The following is an 18256-nucleotide window of genomic DNA, read 5'->3' on the forward strand; positions in this document are numbered from 1 at the left end:
TTCGGAAATATATTGTATCTTTTCATTTCATATTCAAAAATTCTCCTACAACATAATTATATGGATATCCCATAAGTGAGTCACTAAAATGCTACTAAAAGACATTTGGTCGTTTCCCTCTTTTGTTATTATAAACAACGCTGCAATAAGCTACCTCCAAGCAAAGACTTACGACACATCACTATTCCCTTAGGCTAAATTCCTAGAAGTGAAAGGATGAGGCTAAAGATACATTTTGATACATGATGCTAAATCGCCCTTCATAAACTTGGCACCACGTTGCCCTCCCATCACCAGAGAAGGTGAGTGCCTGTTTCCCTAACCCTTTCAACACTGGGAATTACTTTTTGTTTTCTAAATAGTGTCAATTTAATAAGGTTTTTAAAATGGTATTCTTGTTAATATTATTTCTTTATTACTAGTAAGTGTAATACTTCAGATGCTTATTGCCATTTGTACAAATTCTCTGAATTTCTAGTTCATTTTCTCAGCTCAGTTTTGTATTAGGATCTCTTTTTCAGTGAATTGTAAAAGTTCTTTATTGAGGATATTAATCTTTGGTCATCCATGTTAAAAAATTTATGCTTTTCAGCTTTTAGTTTGCCTTATGTTGCTTATAGAGATTTTTGAGGTATAGACGTTTTCTATTTTTATCTAGTTAAAATCTTTCCCTTTATGAATTCTTGCTTTTGTATCCTATCTAGAAAGCTTTCTTTACCCCAAGATTACACTGATACTGATATGCGTTATTCTAGAACTTTTAAGAATTCATTTTCTTTTTTTTAATTAATTTTTTTTTTTTGGCCGCACCCCACAGCATGTGGGATCTTAATTCCCCAACCAGAGATTGAACCCATGCCGCCTGCATCAGAAGCACGGAGTCTTAACCACTGGACCGCCAGGGAAGTCCCAAGAACTCATTTTAAAGATACATTTCATACATTGGGATTTATGAGTTCACAGCATGAAGGAGAAGTTTAATTTAATTATTATTTTAAAATAAATAGCCATTTTCCCAGCACCGTTTACCGATTGACTCATCCTTTTCCTCACTGATTTATGATCACAGCTTTATCATACACAAGTTCTTATGTTTATATTTGAGTCTATTTCTGGACTTTCTACTCAGCTTTCGTGATTTCTCTATTCCTATGCCAGGATCACACTAATGTAAATATCCTGTTTACAATATTTAAAAAATCTGTTAGGGCAAGTCACCCTTCATCACTTTTCTTTTTAAAAACATTCTTGGCTATTAAGAATCACATCCTACCCAATTGAGATGTTTTGAGTAGAATTATGCTAAACTTACAGATTTCAGGGAGAACTGACATTATACAATTTTGAGTCTCACCCTCCTGGAACATGGTAAGATCGTTAGTGTCCCTTGGGAAAGTTTTACCCTTTAAAAAAAATACTGTCTGTACTTTTATTGCTATGTTTATTTCTGTGTATTTGATATTTTTGTTGCTGTTCTAATTGGGAGTTTGTTTCCATTATCATTAAAAAACTGACATTTGGGCTTCCCTGGTGGCGCAGTGGTTGAGACTCTGCTTGCCAATGCAGGGGGACACAGGTTCGAGCCCTGGTCTGGGAAGATCCCACATGCCGCAGAGCAACTGGGCCCGTGAGCCACAACTACTGAGCCTGCGTGTCTGGAGCCTGTGCTCCGCAGCAAGAGAGGCCGCTATAGTGAGAGGCCTGCGCACCGCGATGAAGAGTGGCCCCCGCTCGCTGCAACTAGAGAAAGCCCTCGCACAGAAACGAAGACCCAACACAGCCCCCAAAAAATTAATTAATTAATTAATATAAAAAAAACAAACAAAAAAAACTGACATTCATGGAACACTTAACTACAGGCCAGATATACCATTCTATGCTTTTCACTTGCTCTGACGTGGTTCTGTAATTGCTGATACATAAGAAAAGTTACTGACCTTTGTATGTTAATTCTGTAATGGTCTCCCTGCAGAATTTGCTCACCAGTTTTAACAGTTTTCAGCTGATTCTCCACAGGCACGTGTTATGACACAAGGCTCTGAGGAAGGCACAGAGGCCCTTCCTACCTCCACCCCCCCCCACCACCACCTGTTTTCAGATATAAGCTGATCCATGTGCCTGTCTCCCTCCGCTGCCTTGCGACCAAAGGGACGGGTCACTGCTAACTGGTTCTCCCAAGCCCAGACCCTGTGGCCTCAGCCACGCCAGCCCCCCCAGCCAACCACCCTCCCTCCCAAGGGCCACTTTAACGGGCACCTGTGGAAGACAGTGGCTTTTAACTGGCTGTACCTCCATCTCTACCTTGGTTTCAGGTCCCCTGCGGACACACAAGTTTGTCTTCTCTCTTGGTAGGATGTTACCACACAGTCAGGTGTGTGTGTGTGTGTGTGTGTGTATACACTTAAGTGTGTGTGTATATATATATATATTTATATATTTTTAAATTACCCTAAATTGACCAACCAGCATGACTACTGAGAGGCAGAATGACGATGGGGAGGTTAATGTCACTCACGGACTCTGAGGCCAGGAGACCTTGGCTGGAATCCCAGCTCACTGACCTCTCTGTGCCTCAGTTTCTCCTATGTAAAATGGGGTAACAGCAGTATCTACCTCATCCGGGTGGAAGAAGTGATTAAATGGCTAAGAATCAGGAAGAGTGCTGAGCGCATAGCAAGCATGATATAAATGTCGTCTCCTTCTCCTTCATTGAGCCAGAATCGATCTATCTTTACTCATGGGTCTGGTCCAAACACTTCCCGGGATAATACTTATCTGACAGCCATTTACTCATACAGCTGACCTCGGACAGCCCTACATCCTGTGTCACACCATCTTTTGAAAACCAATCAGCACTCAGTCAATTAACAGACCTCCTTCTTCCAAGTGGCACGAGCTGCTTACAAGTGATAATGGTCGGTGATCCTAGCTCCCCGCCATGGACGCACAGGTCCCTCTCTCCTATACCGGGAGTACCAATGGCTCCCTTACACGGGACCCAGGGAGCCACATCCTCCTCAGATGACTCTAAAAGGATGCAGGCTGTGCAGTCAGACCTTTTCAACCTAACACTAGGCAACACGGCCACTGCCATACGTCTGGAAGGCAACAGAGGGCGTCCGCCATTCCCCCATGTTGGCTGAGCTATTTCTGCTTGGAGACGAAGTCGGGAGGTACTAAGTGGCCCCCCCAGCCTCAAAAGTCTCCCAGGGAGCAAGAGGTCAGGAAGGCAAGCATGTCTCCCACGGTTGCCCGCGCCCCAGCGCCCTGTCCCCAGGGCTCCTGCTCTCCACCCAAACAAACCAGATTCCCTGCACCCTTGAACTCTGACCTCAAAAACTCAACTTTTAAAAAAATTGTAGTAAAACACACATAACATGAAATTTACGATTTTTAAATGTACAATTCAGTGGCATTAAGTATATTCACAATGTTACCCATCACCACTCTCTAGTTTCAGAATTTTCTGTCACCCCAAAAGCAAAGCCTGTACCCATCAGACAGTCACACCCCATCCCTCCCTCCTCCCAGTCCTCGGCAACCACTAATCTTTCTGTCTCTGGATTTGCTTATTCTGGGCATTTCATATAAATGGAATCATATGCTGTGTGGCCTTTTGTGTCTGGCTTCTTTCACTTAGCATAATATTTTCAAGGTTCGTCCAAGTTATAGCATGTGTCAGTACTTCATTCCTTTTTATGGCTGTATGATATTCCACTGTCTGGATATACTGCATGGAGTTTATCCATTCTGCCACCATCCATTCTGTCCCAAAGGTAGACATCGGGCTGTTTCCACCTTTTGGCTATTGTGGACTTCCCTGGTGGCGCAGTGGTTGAGAATCTGCCTGCCAATGCAGGGGACACGGGTTCGAGCCCTGGTCTGGGAAGATCCCACATGCCGCAGAGCAACTAAGCCCGTGAGCCACAACTACTGAGCCTGCGCGTCTGGAGCCTGTGCTCCGCAACAAGAGAGGCCGCAATAATGAGGCGCCCGCGCACCGCGATGAAGAGTGGCCCCCACTTGCCGGAACTAGAGAAAGCCCTCGCACAGAAACGAAGACCCAACACAGCCATAAATTAATTAATTTTAAAAATTAAAAAAAAATTACTTCCACTTTACTTTAAAAAAAAAAGCCCTTTAATTGATTTCCAGTCTTTAACAGGGTCTTACAGTCTGTGAGGCCACCTCGCTTCTGCCTTGGGCAGCCCCACCTGTTCCCAATCAAGTTCTTCTCACAAGCCCTCCCTCTGGCTGACTCTCTACACCTGTCCTCACGCAAACCCACATCCCTGGTGAGGAGCTAAGAGACTTCAGCTCAGCTCAACCCTTCCATACACAGCAGTGTTTGCATTTTCCATGGCATTCCATTGCTTTAAAAAAAAATTTTTTTTTTAATTTTTATTTATTTTTGGCTGCATTGACTCTTCATTGCTGCGCGCGGGCTTTTCTCCAGTTGCGGCGAGCGGGCTTCTCACTGCGGTGGCTTCTCTGGTTGCAAAGCACGGGCTCTAGGCGCACAGGCTTCAGTAGTTGTGGCACACGGGCTCAGTAGTCGTGGCTCGTGGGCTCTAGAGCACAGGCTCAGTAGTTGTGGCGCACGGGCTTAGTTGCTCCGTGGCATGTGGGATCTTCCCGGACCAGGGCTCGAACCCGCGTCCCCTGCACTGGCAGGCGGATGCTTAACCACTGTGCCACCAGGGAAGTCCCTCCATTGCTTTTTTACTGAGCACTTAGGATAAGCCCGCCACTGAACCAAAGGCTTTACCCAGAGCATCTCATTTAATCCCCACAACAACCGTACACAACAGCGTTATCATGACCCCGGTTCACAGGGGAGGAAACAAGACCAGGCAGAACTCCCAGCTCAGTGCCCTCCCCCCCCCCCCCCCACCGCCCGAACACTCGGCCAATACTGCGTTCAACTCTTATCAGCTCATTTCCTCTACTCACCCAACCTACCCCCTACCCTGGAAAACCAAAGCCTAAAATGAGAACAATCCAAGCTTATCCAGCGGCAGGTCTATAAAAACCCAATTGCCTTCCATGAAAAAAATGGAGGTGCTGCGAGGCCACCAGAGGTGACATCTCTCAGCCCACTCCCACCCCACACCCGGGAGCACCTGAGGCGGGGCGGCTCCCGTAGGTTCAGCCGCCAGGCTCCCCCGAACGGCTGCCGGGGGGCCTCAAAAGCCACCCCCACCCCCCGCGGGACCACTGGAGCAGCTGGCAAAGGGCACCACTCGGGGCCCCAAAGGGGGTGAGTGCAACTGGGCCAGAGGGTGGCCCCCAGACCCAGTTGGGGGCGGCGGGGAAGAGCTGGTCGTTCACTCTCATACCTCCATCCTGGGTCCAGCTTCCACTCGGACGGCAGCCACATGCCCCTTCAAGCCCAGGAGGCCAGCTGAAGTCAACAGCTTTCCGGCCCCGCTGAGAGGCGGCCCTTCCTCCCTCAGGACTTCTTGGTTCCGGTGTCTACATTCAGTCTCTGGGGGAGGCTCACGTGGGCTCCCACGTGGGAGCCGTTTATACCAGGGAAAGCAGCAAATGCTATACATCAGGCCCCGCCCCAGCCAGGTGTTAACTGTTTACCTGCGTGCCTCTGCTCATGGGGATCTGCAAGGCCCGTGGAAGAAGCTGGTCAGCAGAGGGGGGAGGGGAGCAAGCAGGCATTTACAAGGAAGAAGAAAGCTGATTAGCAGGAGAAGTTCAATCCTCCCAGGAGAAGCAGGGCGGGGAGGGCCCAGGACCGTTGGTCCCACCCCTTCATCCTTCAAGGAAGCAGAAAAGAGAAGTCTTTGCTCTGTCCAAGGCCTCACAGCCAGGGGAGAATCAACCCCAGATCTCCCGGCTCCAAGACAGTGTTCCTTCTGCTAAACCAAGGGGTCCCCACAAACCAAACAATATGCCCCCCACAAACCCAACTCCGACAGCTACCTCGGAGTTGATGCAGGACAAGGGAAGGCAGGCGGTGGAGGTCTCTACAACCACAAGTAGATGGGTTTAGTGTCGGTGGCCCCATCTCCCTCCTGGCCCCAGGCTTCCCACGGGCACAGGGTTCCTCGCCTCCCTGCCCCAAGACGGGGTACCAGCCAGCTTAGCCAGCAGGTGGACAGCATTCCCGGAGTGAGCTGGCCCTTCAAGGGGATGGGTTCAGGGTGAGGTTATGTCCATCAGCTTTCAGGACAAATTCTTGGTTTATTAATTCTCCTCTGTTCCGCAGGCAAAAGTAAACAAGCTTTTCTCAGGCAGCCCAGCACGGAGGCCTTCCCTATTCAAACACTGCAAGAATCGACAGGCTTGGAAGTACTGAGCTCCCAGGCCCCGCTCCCCAGGGGGCCCCCTGGCCTCCTGCCCACGACGTCCCTCCTGCTGAGATGAGGAGAGCAGGGCCTCTTTGTGGTGGCAGACCCCAGAGTCCCCGCGCCCGCAGTCTAGACCTGGCCCGAGTTCTCCAGAAAAAGCATCACAGATCCTGACCATTTGGAGACCCAGAGAAGGTCACAAAGGGTCTGGCCAAGGACCCAGCATCCCAGCAAGCATCACACCTGCTCACTTAGCCCCTCTGTGGAGAAAGCACTTTGTTAAAGGGTGTTCATTTACTGTTTGCATCCATTTAAACCATGTTTTTAAACGTTCAGAAAGAAGAAAAGAAATAAACAGTGACAAAATCAAAAGGAGTCAGAAAAGTTAACTGAGAGTTGATAAAGACTTTTCAAAGAAAAATGCTACAAGTGTTTGTTAGTTGCCCAGGAATCTTTTGTCTGGTTGAGCGGAGATCGTTGCATGCTTTATACCAGCTTCTTGTGGTGTGTACAGGAATCTCATGAGTTGTTTTTTGCTTCCCCTCTATTTTTGTTTCCATTTGTCCATTTCTAAAATGGAAGGAAAAAGCCAAAACCACTGCAAGAAACCTAAAGACAAGGTTGCAAGGACCAGAAAAATGGGAGGTGAGAGAGAGAGAGAGAGAGGGTGAAGATATGCCTTGTCCTTGGATGAGCGGTGTTCTCAGCCCCGGTGAGTTCTGATGGGACTCATGTCACAGCAAGGAAGCAAGAATCGCGACTACATTAACTGGAAGTGTCTTCTCGCTTCACAACTGCTCTATCCGAGAGCTGAACGAACTGGGCTGTTCCTTTTATTGTGTTTTTACCAAAGAGCTTCCTCATCCTGCCTCCCAGGCACCCGTGATGCTGCTTCCTTCATCCCCTTCCCAGCACTATTTCTCCTGTAAGTATCCCCCGAGGCTCAACCAAAGGTGACAGAAGACTCTGCCCAACAACCCAACACCAAAATATCTTTGGTTTTCCCTGGTGTAGCCTGCAGCACTCCCTGAAATTTTCTGTCCTTTCCTCTTTGAGGGCTGTTTGGTGATGGTGCACATCCAAGTTCTGAATCCGTTTTCTCTCAAGTTCCCAGGGCATGGCCAATATTCAAAAAAATCCAGTCTATTCTAATGTATTCAGGTGGGGACTTCCCTGGTGGTCCAGTGGTTAAGACTCTGCACTTCCACTGCAGGGGGCGCAGGTTTGATCCCTGGTCGGGGAACTAAGATCACGCAGGCTGTGCCACGTAGCCAAAAATAAAAATTAAAAAATTAAAAAACTAAAGTATTCAGGTGACCACAGGGGTGCACAGACCTCCCCAACAGGTGGATCTGGGGAGGAGCAAAGGGGTTCCCAGAGCTGACACCAATGTCCCTGCAGGGCCCCACTGTCACCATTCCTGCCCCCCATTCCCACTCCTACTCCAAGTACCAGTACACAAAAGCCCCATGTGACCGCAGGCCCAGGGCGCTGGGTACAGCATGGCCTGCTCTCCTGGTGCCCCCTCCAGCCAGGCTCCGAGCCCTCTCTGTACCCAAAGCCAGGACTGGGTGACCCTTCTTGTACCAAGGACTGGTGACGTCCACGGACGTCACAGTGATATTTTTACTTTCTCACAGTAATGTTTTTAAATGCAGAAATAAAATCCATAGGACTACAAAGGAAACTAATCAATACTGAAATACACTTAACCCAAATATTTCCAAAACCCCAGATTCATGGTACAGTTACGTAATGTATGTGTTTATTTATTAACGATTATAAATCAGGATCTAGCAGCGGGTCTGGTAACTTCCATCATTCTGAAGCAATTTAGTGAGCATAAATAATATTCCATGATAGCTGCACCAACTCTAACGTGATGTGAAAACGGCTGGGATTTCTGCTGGTGGCCAAATCACTGATGTTGCTGACCTGGCTATGGTTTGTGACCCACCTTTGCAATAAAGGAAACTTTTTTCTTTTTTTTTTTAGGTCGCACCACACAGCATGCAGGATCTCAGTTCCTCGACCAGGGATCGAACCCACGCCCCCTGCAGTGGAAGTGCGGACTCCTAACCACTGGACCACCAGGAAAGTCTTTTTTTTTTTTTTTTTTCCAGGAAACTCTTGATTTCCGTTAGAAGGACGGGACAGTAAGGGGGTGAGTCTCTTCCTGTCCCGATACATGCCCTCCCCCCCAATTCTGTTTGTGGACCCTAATGCTCTAGAATGCCTTTTTCAACCCCACCACCCATCTCCTTCCTTCTCTGCAACCCCGAAAGGAGTCACCCCCAGCTCAGGTGGCCCTGGGCTGGAAGGCAGCTTCTTAACCCTCGCTGGCTGAGCAGGAGGAATGTGGCTTTGAGGGTCCCAGGCTTGGGAGACAGGCTAGCCTTAGGCACCATTCTTGGAAGGGACATCGCAGAAAAATGCCCTGTGGCTCCATCATCCTCAATCCAGCCCAGGGGTACCACTCATACCAACCAGCACCCCGATGGTGGTTCAGAGGAGTCTGGCCCCTCTAACCCCCTTCTCCAGGCCCCACCCCACCCCACAGCAAAAGCAGGAAAGCAGCAAAGGGGGAAGCCTACCTTCGGGCTCCTCCACGCTGCTGGCTGCAGTGGTCGGCGGTGCCACGGGGATCTCTTTGTGGGGTTCAGGATGGGAAGAAGGGGAAACAATAAGAACATGTTAGACAAGAACGAGCGCAGTGCAGACTCCTTCCAACCTTCCTGGGCCATCCCTCCCAGCCCCACTCCTCGCCCCAGGAGAGGACGGTCAGGGAGGAAGGGAAAGCCGGCGTGAGGGCCCGGGCACCCTACCTGCTTTCTTCTGGAAGCCGTCCCTCCGCCTGGCAGGGACAGGAGCGAGGGGAAGACAGGACCCTGACCCCCCTGCTGTCTGCGTGTTGTTGACTCACCTCGGCCCCTGGGGCAGAGAGAGGGGTCCCCAGGCCCCCTGCTCATCACGATGGGGCTGCGTGGCCCGGTCTGACCTTGACTCACTGGTGGGGAAGGGGTCCATGGCAGGGGTGGCATGTGAGGGGGCTGGGAGGTGTCTTCCATGTGCAGAGAGGGGCCTGCACCCCTGGCCCAAGTTCCCACGGGCTCACATCTCGCATCTCACAAGCTAAGGCATTTTCTTGGCAGGTAGAAAAGACTGACAATACGGAAGACCGTAGGGCCTGACGGAAGCATGTGCTTTTGGGGGACCATTCCTCTCCTACCTAGAACGGCAACTCGTTTCTACAAGCTCCCGCCCGGTGCTCAGAAAAGGTGAGGAGGTTCAGCCAGCCTCCGGGAAGACCCAGGCTTCATGTCCCCGACTTCCTCTTTCTAGACGAGGCCAAACCACGAACCGGAAGTCCCTGAGGGAGAGGGACCCACCTCCCCTGCTGAGTGACCATGTGAACAGGGGGTCACAGAGGCCTCCACGAATGCCACTGATTCTGGCCACCGTCTGACTATCAGGGGTAAGACCTCCCTTGGACCCCCAGACTCTAGATTATCTGCGATCTGAGGCTTGGGGGGTCGAGATGGAATACCCGGGCCTGGGGGCAAACGTGAGGGTCACCCACAGAAGCCAGCCTCTGCACCTTCAGGAGGAACAGGCAGAAGACCCAGCCCTCGATTCGGAGTCAAATCTTGCTCTCAGGTGATTTTATCAGCGACAACAAGCCACAGGTGACCCATCACAGCAGCTCATTAAGAAGCCGGGCCTCCTACCAGGCCCTCTCTGAGCCTTCACGAGCTACCTGGCCCAGCAGGAACATTCCAGAGGGAAATCCAGACAGCCCAGCCTAATCTTACAAGTCCAGGAATGGGGCTGGGGCCAGTGGCCATGGAGGCACCCCAGCTGCCCAAGCCCAGCTCCTTAGGCCTGGCTCTGGGACGTGAGCGGAGGGCCCCGGGGCTCCCAGAGCTGTTGCGAAACAGACACAAGTGTCCAAGGCACTGTCTGGGCACCTGTAGCCTGATGCTGGCAGAAAGAGCTCACAGAAATCCCAGGATGGAGACCCGGGTCTTCAGGTCCTTGGTGGGAATGCTCTCCCCAGCATCAGCCCGCCCTTTGCGAGAGGAAGGGAGAGGGTAGAGAGCGTGTTGGAAAGTGACAGTTCCAGTCTCCCAAGGCTTCTGTCCCTAATTCTGAAACATCAGCTCCATTTCAAGGCCTTTCCCCCTGGGGATTTGAAATGTTGGTTTCAGCCATTTCCGGGAAACCCAACAGCTCCTGACTGCCTTTAAAAGGGAGACCTCATTTGCTTCCTCCATGTTTTCATAAGCCCAGATGGTGGTGCTAATTTCCTCCCAGCTTTCTAAAAATGTTCACCGTGCAGCTCTTTGGATGGACGGAAAAGAAAGACCCTTGCAAGCTGTGAGACCCTGACAATTAGACGTCGTGAAAACCCATTTCAACCTGCTCTGCCCTGGATGGATCCAAGCTCAATTTCCCGTGGCCTGAATTTAGGTTATCCGCTGTTACCGGACCCCTGCCAACAAGGAAACATCTCCTGATGTAAGAACTGGTCAGAAAAGCTGCTGGAACCCACACAGCTTGTGGTGTCCTGGACGTGAGGCCGCACCCAAGTCGGGCAGCTGAGGTGTTGGGGGTTTAAGGCTCCCGCCCGGCGTGAGAACATTCCCTGCAAGATCTAGGGGGTCACTCCAAGAACCCCAAGCAGCTGCGGGGCTGAGGGGTCCCCAACCTCCTGCTTCTGCCTCAGGTTATTTGTTCCAAGCCCCTTGTGCCTGACCTGAGAAGCCAGTACCCACCCAGAGCTACAGGATGCTGAAAAACCTAAAGCAGGGGTCGGCTGACTTCTCCTGCCAAGGGCCAGTTGGCAAAGATTTTAGGCCCTGCAGGTCGTAGGGTCTCTGTTGCAACTACTCAATTCTGCCGTTAGAGCCCCAAAGCAGCCACAGGTAGCACGGGCACAAGTGGGCACAGCTGGGTTCCATAAAACTTTATTTAATGGACACTGAACTTTTCCTTTCATATCATTTTCGCATGTCATAAATTAGTAGTCTTTTAATTTTTGTTTCAGTCATTTTTAAAAGGTTTAAAAAAACCCCCAAAACCCCATCGAGCCACACAGAAACAGGCAGTGGGCCAAATCCCCGAGCGGAGCGTGCTAACCCCTGCTCCAGAAAAGCAGCCTTATCCTTGGTGTCTGCCTAGTAGGCTAGGATTCACGCCTTCTTCCCCCTCCTTTCTGGGTGCAGGTCAGCCCTGCACACGGAATCAACGAGGCTGAGGCCAGGGGCCAGCACCCAACCAGGCCTGACTTCCATCCAGGGCTAATCCAGCTCGTAACACCTGCGCAATCCTACCAGTTGTAAGATGTTAAAACTCTTCGGAGCCAAGGCCTCTGAGCGACCCCTCCCAGCTTGCACACGCCCCTCCCCAAGTTCCAGCAACTAAGGGGCTGACAGCTGGCCTGCCAGGGCCTCTAGGACCCTCATAGAGTGCTGCCACCCTTCCGAAGGGCGCATGGGAGCCGTGCTGGCTTCTCTCAAAGGCCTTGTGGAGTCCGTCCTTTCAGTTCTGAATCTGCCAGGGGCTGGGGATCCTGGAATTCCCGCAGCAGCAGTGGCAGCCCCTGATCCAGGCCCCCCAATCCAGGCCCAGGCCCAGGGTCAAGGTGGAATATGGGAACAGGACCTGGGCTGAGGAGAGGGGCTTGCTTCCCCCCCCTCACCCCACACCCCGGGAGCAGGAGACTCTGTCTTTTCAGGACAGAGAGCCACAAATGGGCTGGCTCTGCGGAGACCCCCGCAGCCTTGGGGGTCTCACAGGGCTCCCCGAGCGCAGAGGGCCACCTCAGTGAGCACTACCCCCACTGGATGTGGGTGACCCGTGTCCGGCAAGGGCCCCCCCAGCCCCGAGCCCGCACCCCCCCCAGCCTGCAGGAGGAGGGCGCCCTGGCATACTTATGCAGGGGGCGATGGGGGAGCGGCTCTGCTGGTAGCCCTTGGCACAGCGGTTGCAGGTGATGCCAGTCACACCATCCTTGCAGGGACACTGGCCCGTGGTCTGGTTGCAGGTTTTGCCAGCGGCGCCCACAGGGTGGCAATCGCAGGCTGTGGAGAACACACGACAGGGGGGTCAGAGGCGGGTGGGTCGGGGAGTGACCAGAGCACACCCTCCCCCCAGGGTCCTCCCCACCCAGTGGCACCCCGGACCCCATCCCAGGGGAAGAGCAGGGCTGGGGGAGCCAAGCCCGCACACATTCCAGAAGCTCTGATGCCTGACCACCTGCCTACCTGGAAACAGGGGAATGAAAATCCGAATGGACCGACTTGAAAGGACTGTCTGGGGGGCAAGGGTGAAGTGGGGGAGCCCTTCCGAAGCCCCGGGAAGAAGGTCTACACAGCCCACGGGCTGAACGTGAGTGCAGGAGTCAGAACTGGGGGTACGCCTGCCCCTCACAGGCTGGTTTGTGCCCTGTCACTCCTCTGCCCCCAGCCAGCTCCTGACCCTCTGGGTGGGAGGAACAGAGTGTGGGGCGTGATGGAGCCCTGGGGTTTGCCAGGTCAGGGGAGTCACCACGCGGGTGCGACCTCCCCCCCCCAGGCTGCGGCCTCCGCTCTGCTCTGTCCACCCACCCTGATCTGCAGCCAGGCAGTCTGAGACACAGGCTTCTGGATCACAAAACCCATCAACCGTAGCACTAGGAGGAGTCACAGCGATCATTTAAAGACCCCGATTAAATGCGAAGACTCGAAGGTGAAGGAACCCCCAGGACCTTGCAGAAAAGGAATGGCCAAGCTGGGAGGTGCTGTGAGGCCCAGATTCTTAGGCCAGTCGCTGCTGTACCCCACACCCCTCCTCCTAATTTGGAATGGGCTAAAGAGCTGGGGTTGCCCACCCTATCACACTGCACCCTGAGGCTCCCTCCCTGTGTTCCAAGGACCCAATCCCAGTGATGAAATGGCCAGAGGAGTTTGAGGGAACATCCCCCTATTATGGACTGAATGACTGTGTCCCCACCTGCAGATTCATATGTTGAAGCCCCAACTCTCAATGTGATGGCATTAGGAGGTGGGGCCCTTCCCTTGGGAGGTAATTAGGTTTATTTATTTATTTTATTTTAAAAATTATTTATTTATTTATTTATTTTTGGTCGCTTTGGGTCTTCATTGCTGCGTGTGGGCCTTCTCTAGTTGCATTGAGCAGGGGCTACTCTTCGTGCGCGGGCTTCTCACTGCAGTGGTGTCTTCTCTCGTTGCGGAGCATGTGCTCTAGGCGTGCGGGCTTCAGTAGTTGCAGCACGCAGGCTCAGTGGCTCGCAGGCTCTAGAGCGCAGGCTCAGTAGTTGTGGCGCACGGACTTAGTTGCTCCGCGGCATGTGGGATCTTCCTGGACCAGGGCTCGAACCCGTGTCCCCTGCATCGGCAGGCGGATTCTTAACCACTGCACCACCAGGGAAGTCGCCGGTAATTAGGTTTAGATGAGGTCATGAGGGTGGGACCCTCATGATGGGATTAGCACCCTTATGAGAAGAGGAAGGAGAAAAGATATCTCTCTACACAGCAAGAAGGCAGTGGTCTGCAAACCAGGAAGCAACTGTCATCAGACACTAAATCTGCAGGCACATCGATCTTGGACTTCTCTGCCTCCAAAACTGTGAGAAGTATCTGTTGTCTAAGTCACCCGGTCTGCGGTGTCTTGCTATGTTAGCCCTAGTGGACTAAGATTGCCACCAACTCCGTGATGCTCGGGCAAGAACTGCGGGACCTGCAGACACAGGTCACCTGCCTCCCTGGACCTAGGCAGTGGACTCAGCGCGGGTAGGGAAGGGAGGGCAGGATGAAGGAGGCCAAAGTTCTCCCCGGATCCCTGGGGTCCCCCTTGCCCTCCCCCCTCCCCCTCCCCAGGGAAGCCTGGAGAGGGTGGAGAGTCGTCGGCAGGAGGGCATCCTGCAGCAACTTCACTTGGTGCCAGAGCTGCTCTGTTTCTATTCCCAATGGGAAAAAAGTATGCTAGGGAATAAGTGAGAGCAGAGCTCCCCAAAGAGCTAAACTAGCACCTCCCCAGCCGCACTGCTCAGCATGAGGGCAGGAGGCCGTGCGTGAAGATGTGGCCTTCTCCCAGCCGGCCTCGGGCCCAGGAGTGGCTGAGGAGGAGAATTAGGAAGAGGAAGAAGGAGCGGGGAGGGGGCAGAAAGGAGAGGAATGTGAGGAATTGTTTGTCAAAGTTGTGTCTGGACACGTGAGAGCGTCTGGAAACTCTGGGAGTGGGGGGTCCTGGCCGCGGGGTGCTCCGTGTCAGGTGAGAGGATGGCAGGGACCACAGGCCTGGGGCAGGACATGGAACTGTCCCAATCCTGCCCCTGCAGACAGCAGCAAATCCTTCTGTTAGAAACTTGTCTAAAATCTACTCTAAATTCAAGTTCATTCCCTATTGGTTTTTTCTTCTTCTTCTTCTTCCCTTTTTTCACTCAGTCTTGATGCATGTTGTGAATGATAATGTGAGGAGGGGATGGTGGGAGACGACCTCTGACCTTAGATCCATCCCTGTGATGGGAAGGGTGACGGGGCACAGACAGCGTCTCTGAGCTGGCCTGGTGACAGCAAGAGGGCCACAGCACAGGACCCTGGCATCCCAAGCCGCTGCCGCGGGTGTGGGCACCAGGCAGATGTGGAGTCCCGAGGCCCCTGCCAGCTGACCTCGCTTGGCCGGCCTCGCAAGCCTGCTGGTAATCCTAAAACCCAGGCCAAAACGTTCTCCCCTCCGTGCTGACGGAACACAGCTGCGTGCCAGTAACTTCTGGGCCTTGGACTTGGCTGGGAGGAGATCACCAAAGGTTGCTTGGTCACTGGAGGGTCAGAGCCAAGTCACCCGCAGGCCCAGGTCGTCTTAACCGAGGCAGGGGCCAGCCCAGAGCAGAATCTGGGGGGAGCAGCGTGCATCACCCTCACCCGAGGCCCTTCGAAGCTGGTGACCCCTTAACCCCCCAGGCTGGTGGGCTGCCAGGGAGGAGCCGGGCACCAGCTGAGGTCGGCAGAGCTGAGGGCCACCCTGGGTGATGGCAAGGCAGCGTGTCTGCTTCGTGGAGCAGGTGCATCCTTAGGGCCATCCTTTGGTTAGAGGAGAGGGCACTTTGCTGTGTGGTTTCCACATCTTTCCCCCAGGATTCCGCAAAGACTCTGACCGACTGGCCCTTGGTCTCACAGAGGCAGCAGGCTGACTGCTTCCTCGAAAATCACTGTTCCAGGAAGAGAACCCAGCAGGGTCCCACAGGGTGGGGGGGCTTCAGGAGGCTACTCAGGTCACCTCCAGGGCGGCGGGACCATCCCCAGAGGTGGAGCACTCCTGCAGCACAGCCCTGCCACCCGGACACCTGGGAACACCTGAGCACATCCACGCTCCCATAGGCAGTCCTTCTAGTCCTCACACCAGCCTGTGAAGTTAGTAAGACCATACAGAGGAGGCCACGGACCGGGAGACAGAGAGCGCCTGATCTCTGAGCACATCACCGAGGGCCCTCACCCTCTAGACTGCCCCTCTGCGCTTCTTGTTGTGCAAGGAGAAATACACACTTCCCTGTTACAACCAAGGCCGGGTGACATCCCTTACGTGCAGCACACGTAACACAGAGACTTGCATTGCACTCATTCTCAATTCCAAGCTAAACGGCCCCAAAGTAAAGACTTTTCCCAAAAGCCCATGAATAAGGAAAGCCTAAGTTATACCCTCTGTGAAAAGAAGGGTGAGCTTCAAGGTGTGAGAACTGATGGATGACAACAGCCCACAGAGGGTCCTCTATAGCCTTGGACCAGGGAATCCAGCTAGCAGTGTCATAGGAAGGGGGCCTGAGCTGCCCACAAAGGAGGCCCCAGCCCTGGTCCTTAGGGAGAGAAAGCCAAAGGGATCCTGCTGTATCCCTACAACCCCCAAACACACCCAGACACACAAACACACATAGATTCCTACAGGCTCTCACGCACGCACACACGCACACGCAGCGCCACAGTGGGCAGGGGAGCGGCTGGGGACAAGCTGAGCCGGGAGGATGCAGATGTGAGGCAAGTGGAAGTCTTTTCCTTGGCAGGGGGTCTGGTTAAGGGGACAAAGTGAGAGCCTCTCTGATTCTTCGGAGAACGAGGTCTGGGTCAGAATGTCTTCTGCCACTAGAAGCCCATTTGGTGACTCCCGTTTCCTGGGAAGTCAGCAACTCCTTTACAGAGCAGGTCAGGCCCTTCCCTGGCAGGTCACCCGTGTGCACGCAGCAGGCAGCACCTGGTCCTGGGAAACAATCTACCGGAGGGTTTTTCCATGAAGAGGAAGGTGAGACCAAGCGGAAGCCCAGGGCCCTGAGAAGGTGGCCGGATTAGGTTTCTCACGAACACGTGGGCTGGAAGGCCTCCCGGCGCAGAGAAGACAGACTGTCCTTGCTCTGGGTTCCTCAGCCAGAAACGGACAGCTCAGGACACACAGAAGGTTTCAGATGAGTGTCAAGAGACCCAGGTCTGACCCTGCCCTGCCAATAATGCTGTGTGACCCTGAGCTAGTGCCTCACTCTTTCTGAGCCTCGGGTGACTCATCTCTAAGGCAGGAGGTCTATACTTGCAGTAAAGTTGCTTCCAACTCAACAGGCTAAGATCCAGGGCAGTGGCCTGTCCCCTGGGCCCGTCACCCCAACTGCCACGGTCCACTGCAGTGTCCTGGCCCAGGGGTCTAGGAAAGTGCTCTTGCTGCCAGGCACACCAGGCCCTGCCTCCACACCCATGGGCCACCCCACCCGACACCATGACCTGCTGCACTGGGCCAGAATCTCCTCTCTGAGATTCGGGTCGTCAGCTACGAGAAGTGTACCAGGGTTGCCGAGAGCCCCCGCAAAGCTGACCTGGAAGGCAGGCCGGTGGAGCAGTTATGAGGACCCCCGTGATGGCCAGAGGCCTTCTCAGCTCTGACCCTGGGACGCTGGTCCCGAGCAGCTGCTTTTCCTGCTCCCTCTGACGCTCTCTGCCCTGGATCCCTGAGGCCCACAGCTGCCATCAGGAGGAGAGGCACGCCCGGGGCTGGCCCCCCTCCACTGCAGCTCAAGCCCTGGCTCTGGAAACCCATCCTGGGTTCCTATCAGGACATCTACCTACTTTTCCTGAGGACCTGGCTCCAGGGGCCCTCAAATGGCAGTGATCCCAGGACACATGCGTGTGGAGGAGAGGGGAGTGGGCCTGGCACCCAGACCCCCTGGAGCAGCTCCAGACAGGAGGGGGAGACAGAACAACCGCAGCACCAAACCTCACCTCAGATGTCTTCACGGCCACCACCCAGGCCTCCAGCCAGTTGTGAACTCATGTTATGAACTGAATTATGTCCCCCCCAGAATTCAAATGCTGGAGTCCTAACCCCCGTCCCTCAGGATGTGACTGTACTCACACACAGGTTCTTCAAAGGGGTGACTAAGGTAAAATTCAGTCACTGGAGTGGGCCTCAATCCAGTATGACTGGTGTCCTCATTAGAAGAGGAGACGAGGACACAGACACACCCAGAGGGAAGGCCACGTGAGGACACAGGGAGAAGACGGCCGCCTCCAAGCCAAGGAGAGGCCTCAGAAGGAACCAGCCCTGCGGCCACCTTGGTCTTGTACTTCCAACCTCCAGAACAGTGAGAAATAAATGTCTGTTGTTTAAGCTCCAGGCCTGTGGTACATTGTTCTGGGCCCCTGAGCACACTCACAGCTTGTGTTCAGCCTCAGGGAAGCGTCTTCTTCCCGAGGGGCTCTGCCCAGGCGCGTCCCGGGCCTCAGGAGAAGGCAGACTGTCCTACCACTCAACCAACCAGCCTGGGGGCCCTTTCACGCCTCAGCTCCCCTGTGGAAGTCGCTGCCTCTGCTGGGGGATGGAAGCTTTCTCCAGGTAGGCCGCGTCTCTGAGGGCCCCTGACACCCCAGCAGGCCGGTGGAGCAGACATCAGGACCTCCGTGATGGCTAGAGTCCCT

At 53.5% G+C, this 18256-nt stretch overlaps 1 protein-coding gene across 2 annotated transcripts in view; it reads right to left on the bottom strand.

The window, feature by feature from the left end:
- NTN1 (netrin 1) overlaps positions 1 to 18256 on the bottom strand; it is a 204466-nt gene that overhangs the window by 39642 nt on the left and 146568 nt on the right. For both annotated transcript variants that reach the window (XM_061174818.1, XM_061174817.1), the window contains exons 4-5: positions 12239 to 12388; positions 8900 to 8953 (exon numbers count right to left, since the gene is read on the bottom strand). In XM_061174818.1, coding sequence (XP_061030801.1) covers positions 8900 to 8953; positions 12239 to 12388 — 204 coding nt within the window. The remainder of the gene's footprint in view (positions 1 to 8899; positions 8954 to 12238; positions 12389 to 18256) is intronic.

This window comes from Eubalaena glacialis, chromosome 19, assembly GCF_028564815.1.
Source record: "Eubalaena glacialis isolate mEubGla1 chromosome 19, mEubGla1.1.hap2.+ XY, whole genome shotgun sequence".
Taxonomy (NCBI): Eukaryota; Metazoa; Chordata; class Mammalia; order Artiodactyla; family Balaenidae; genus Eubalaena; species Eubalaena glacialis.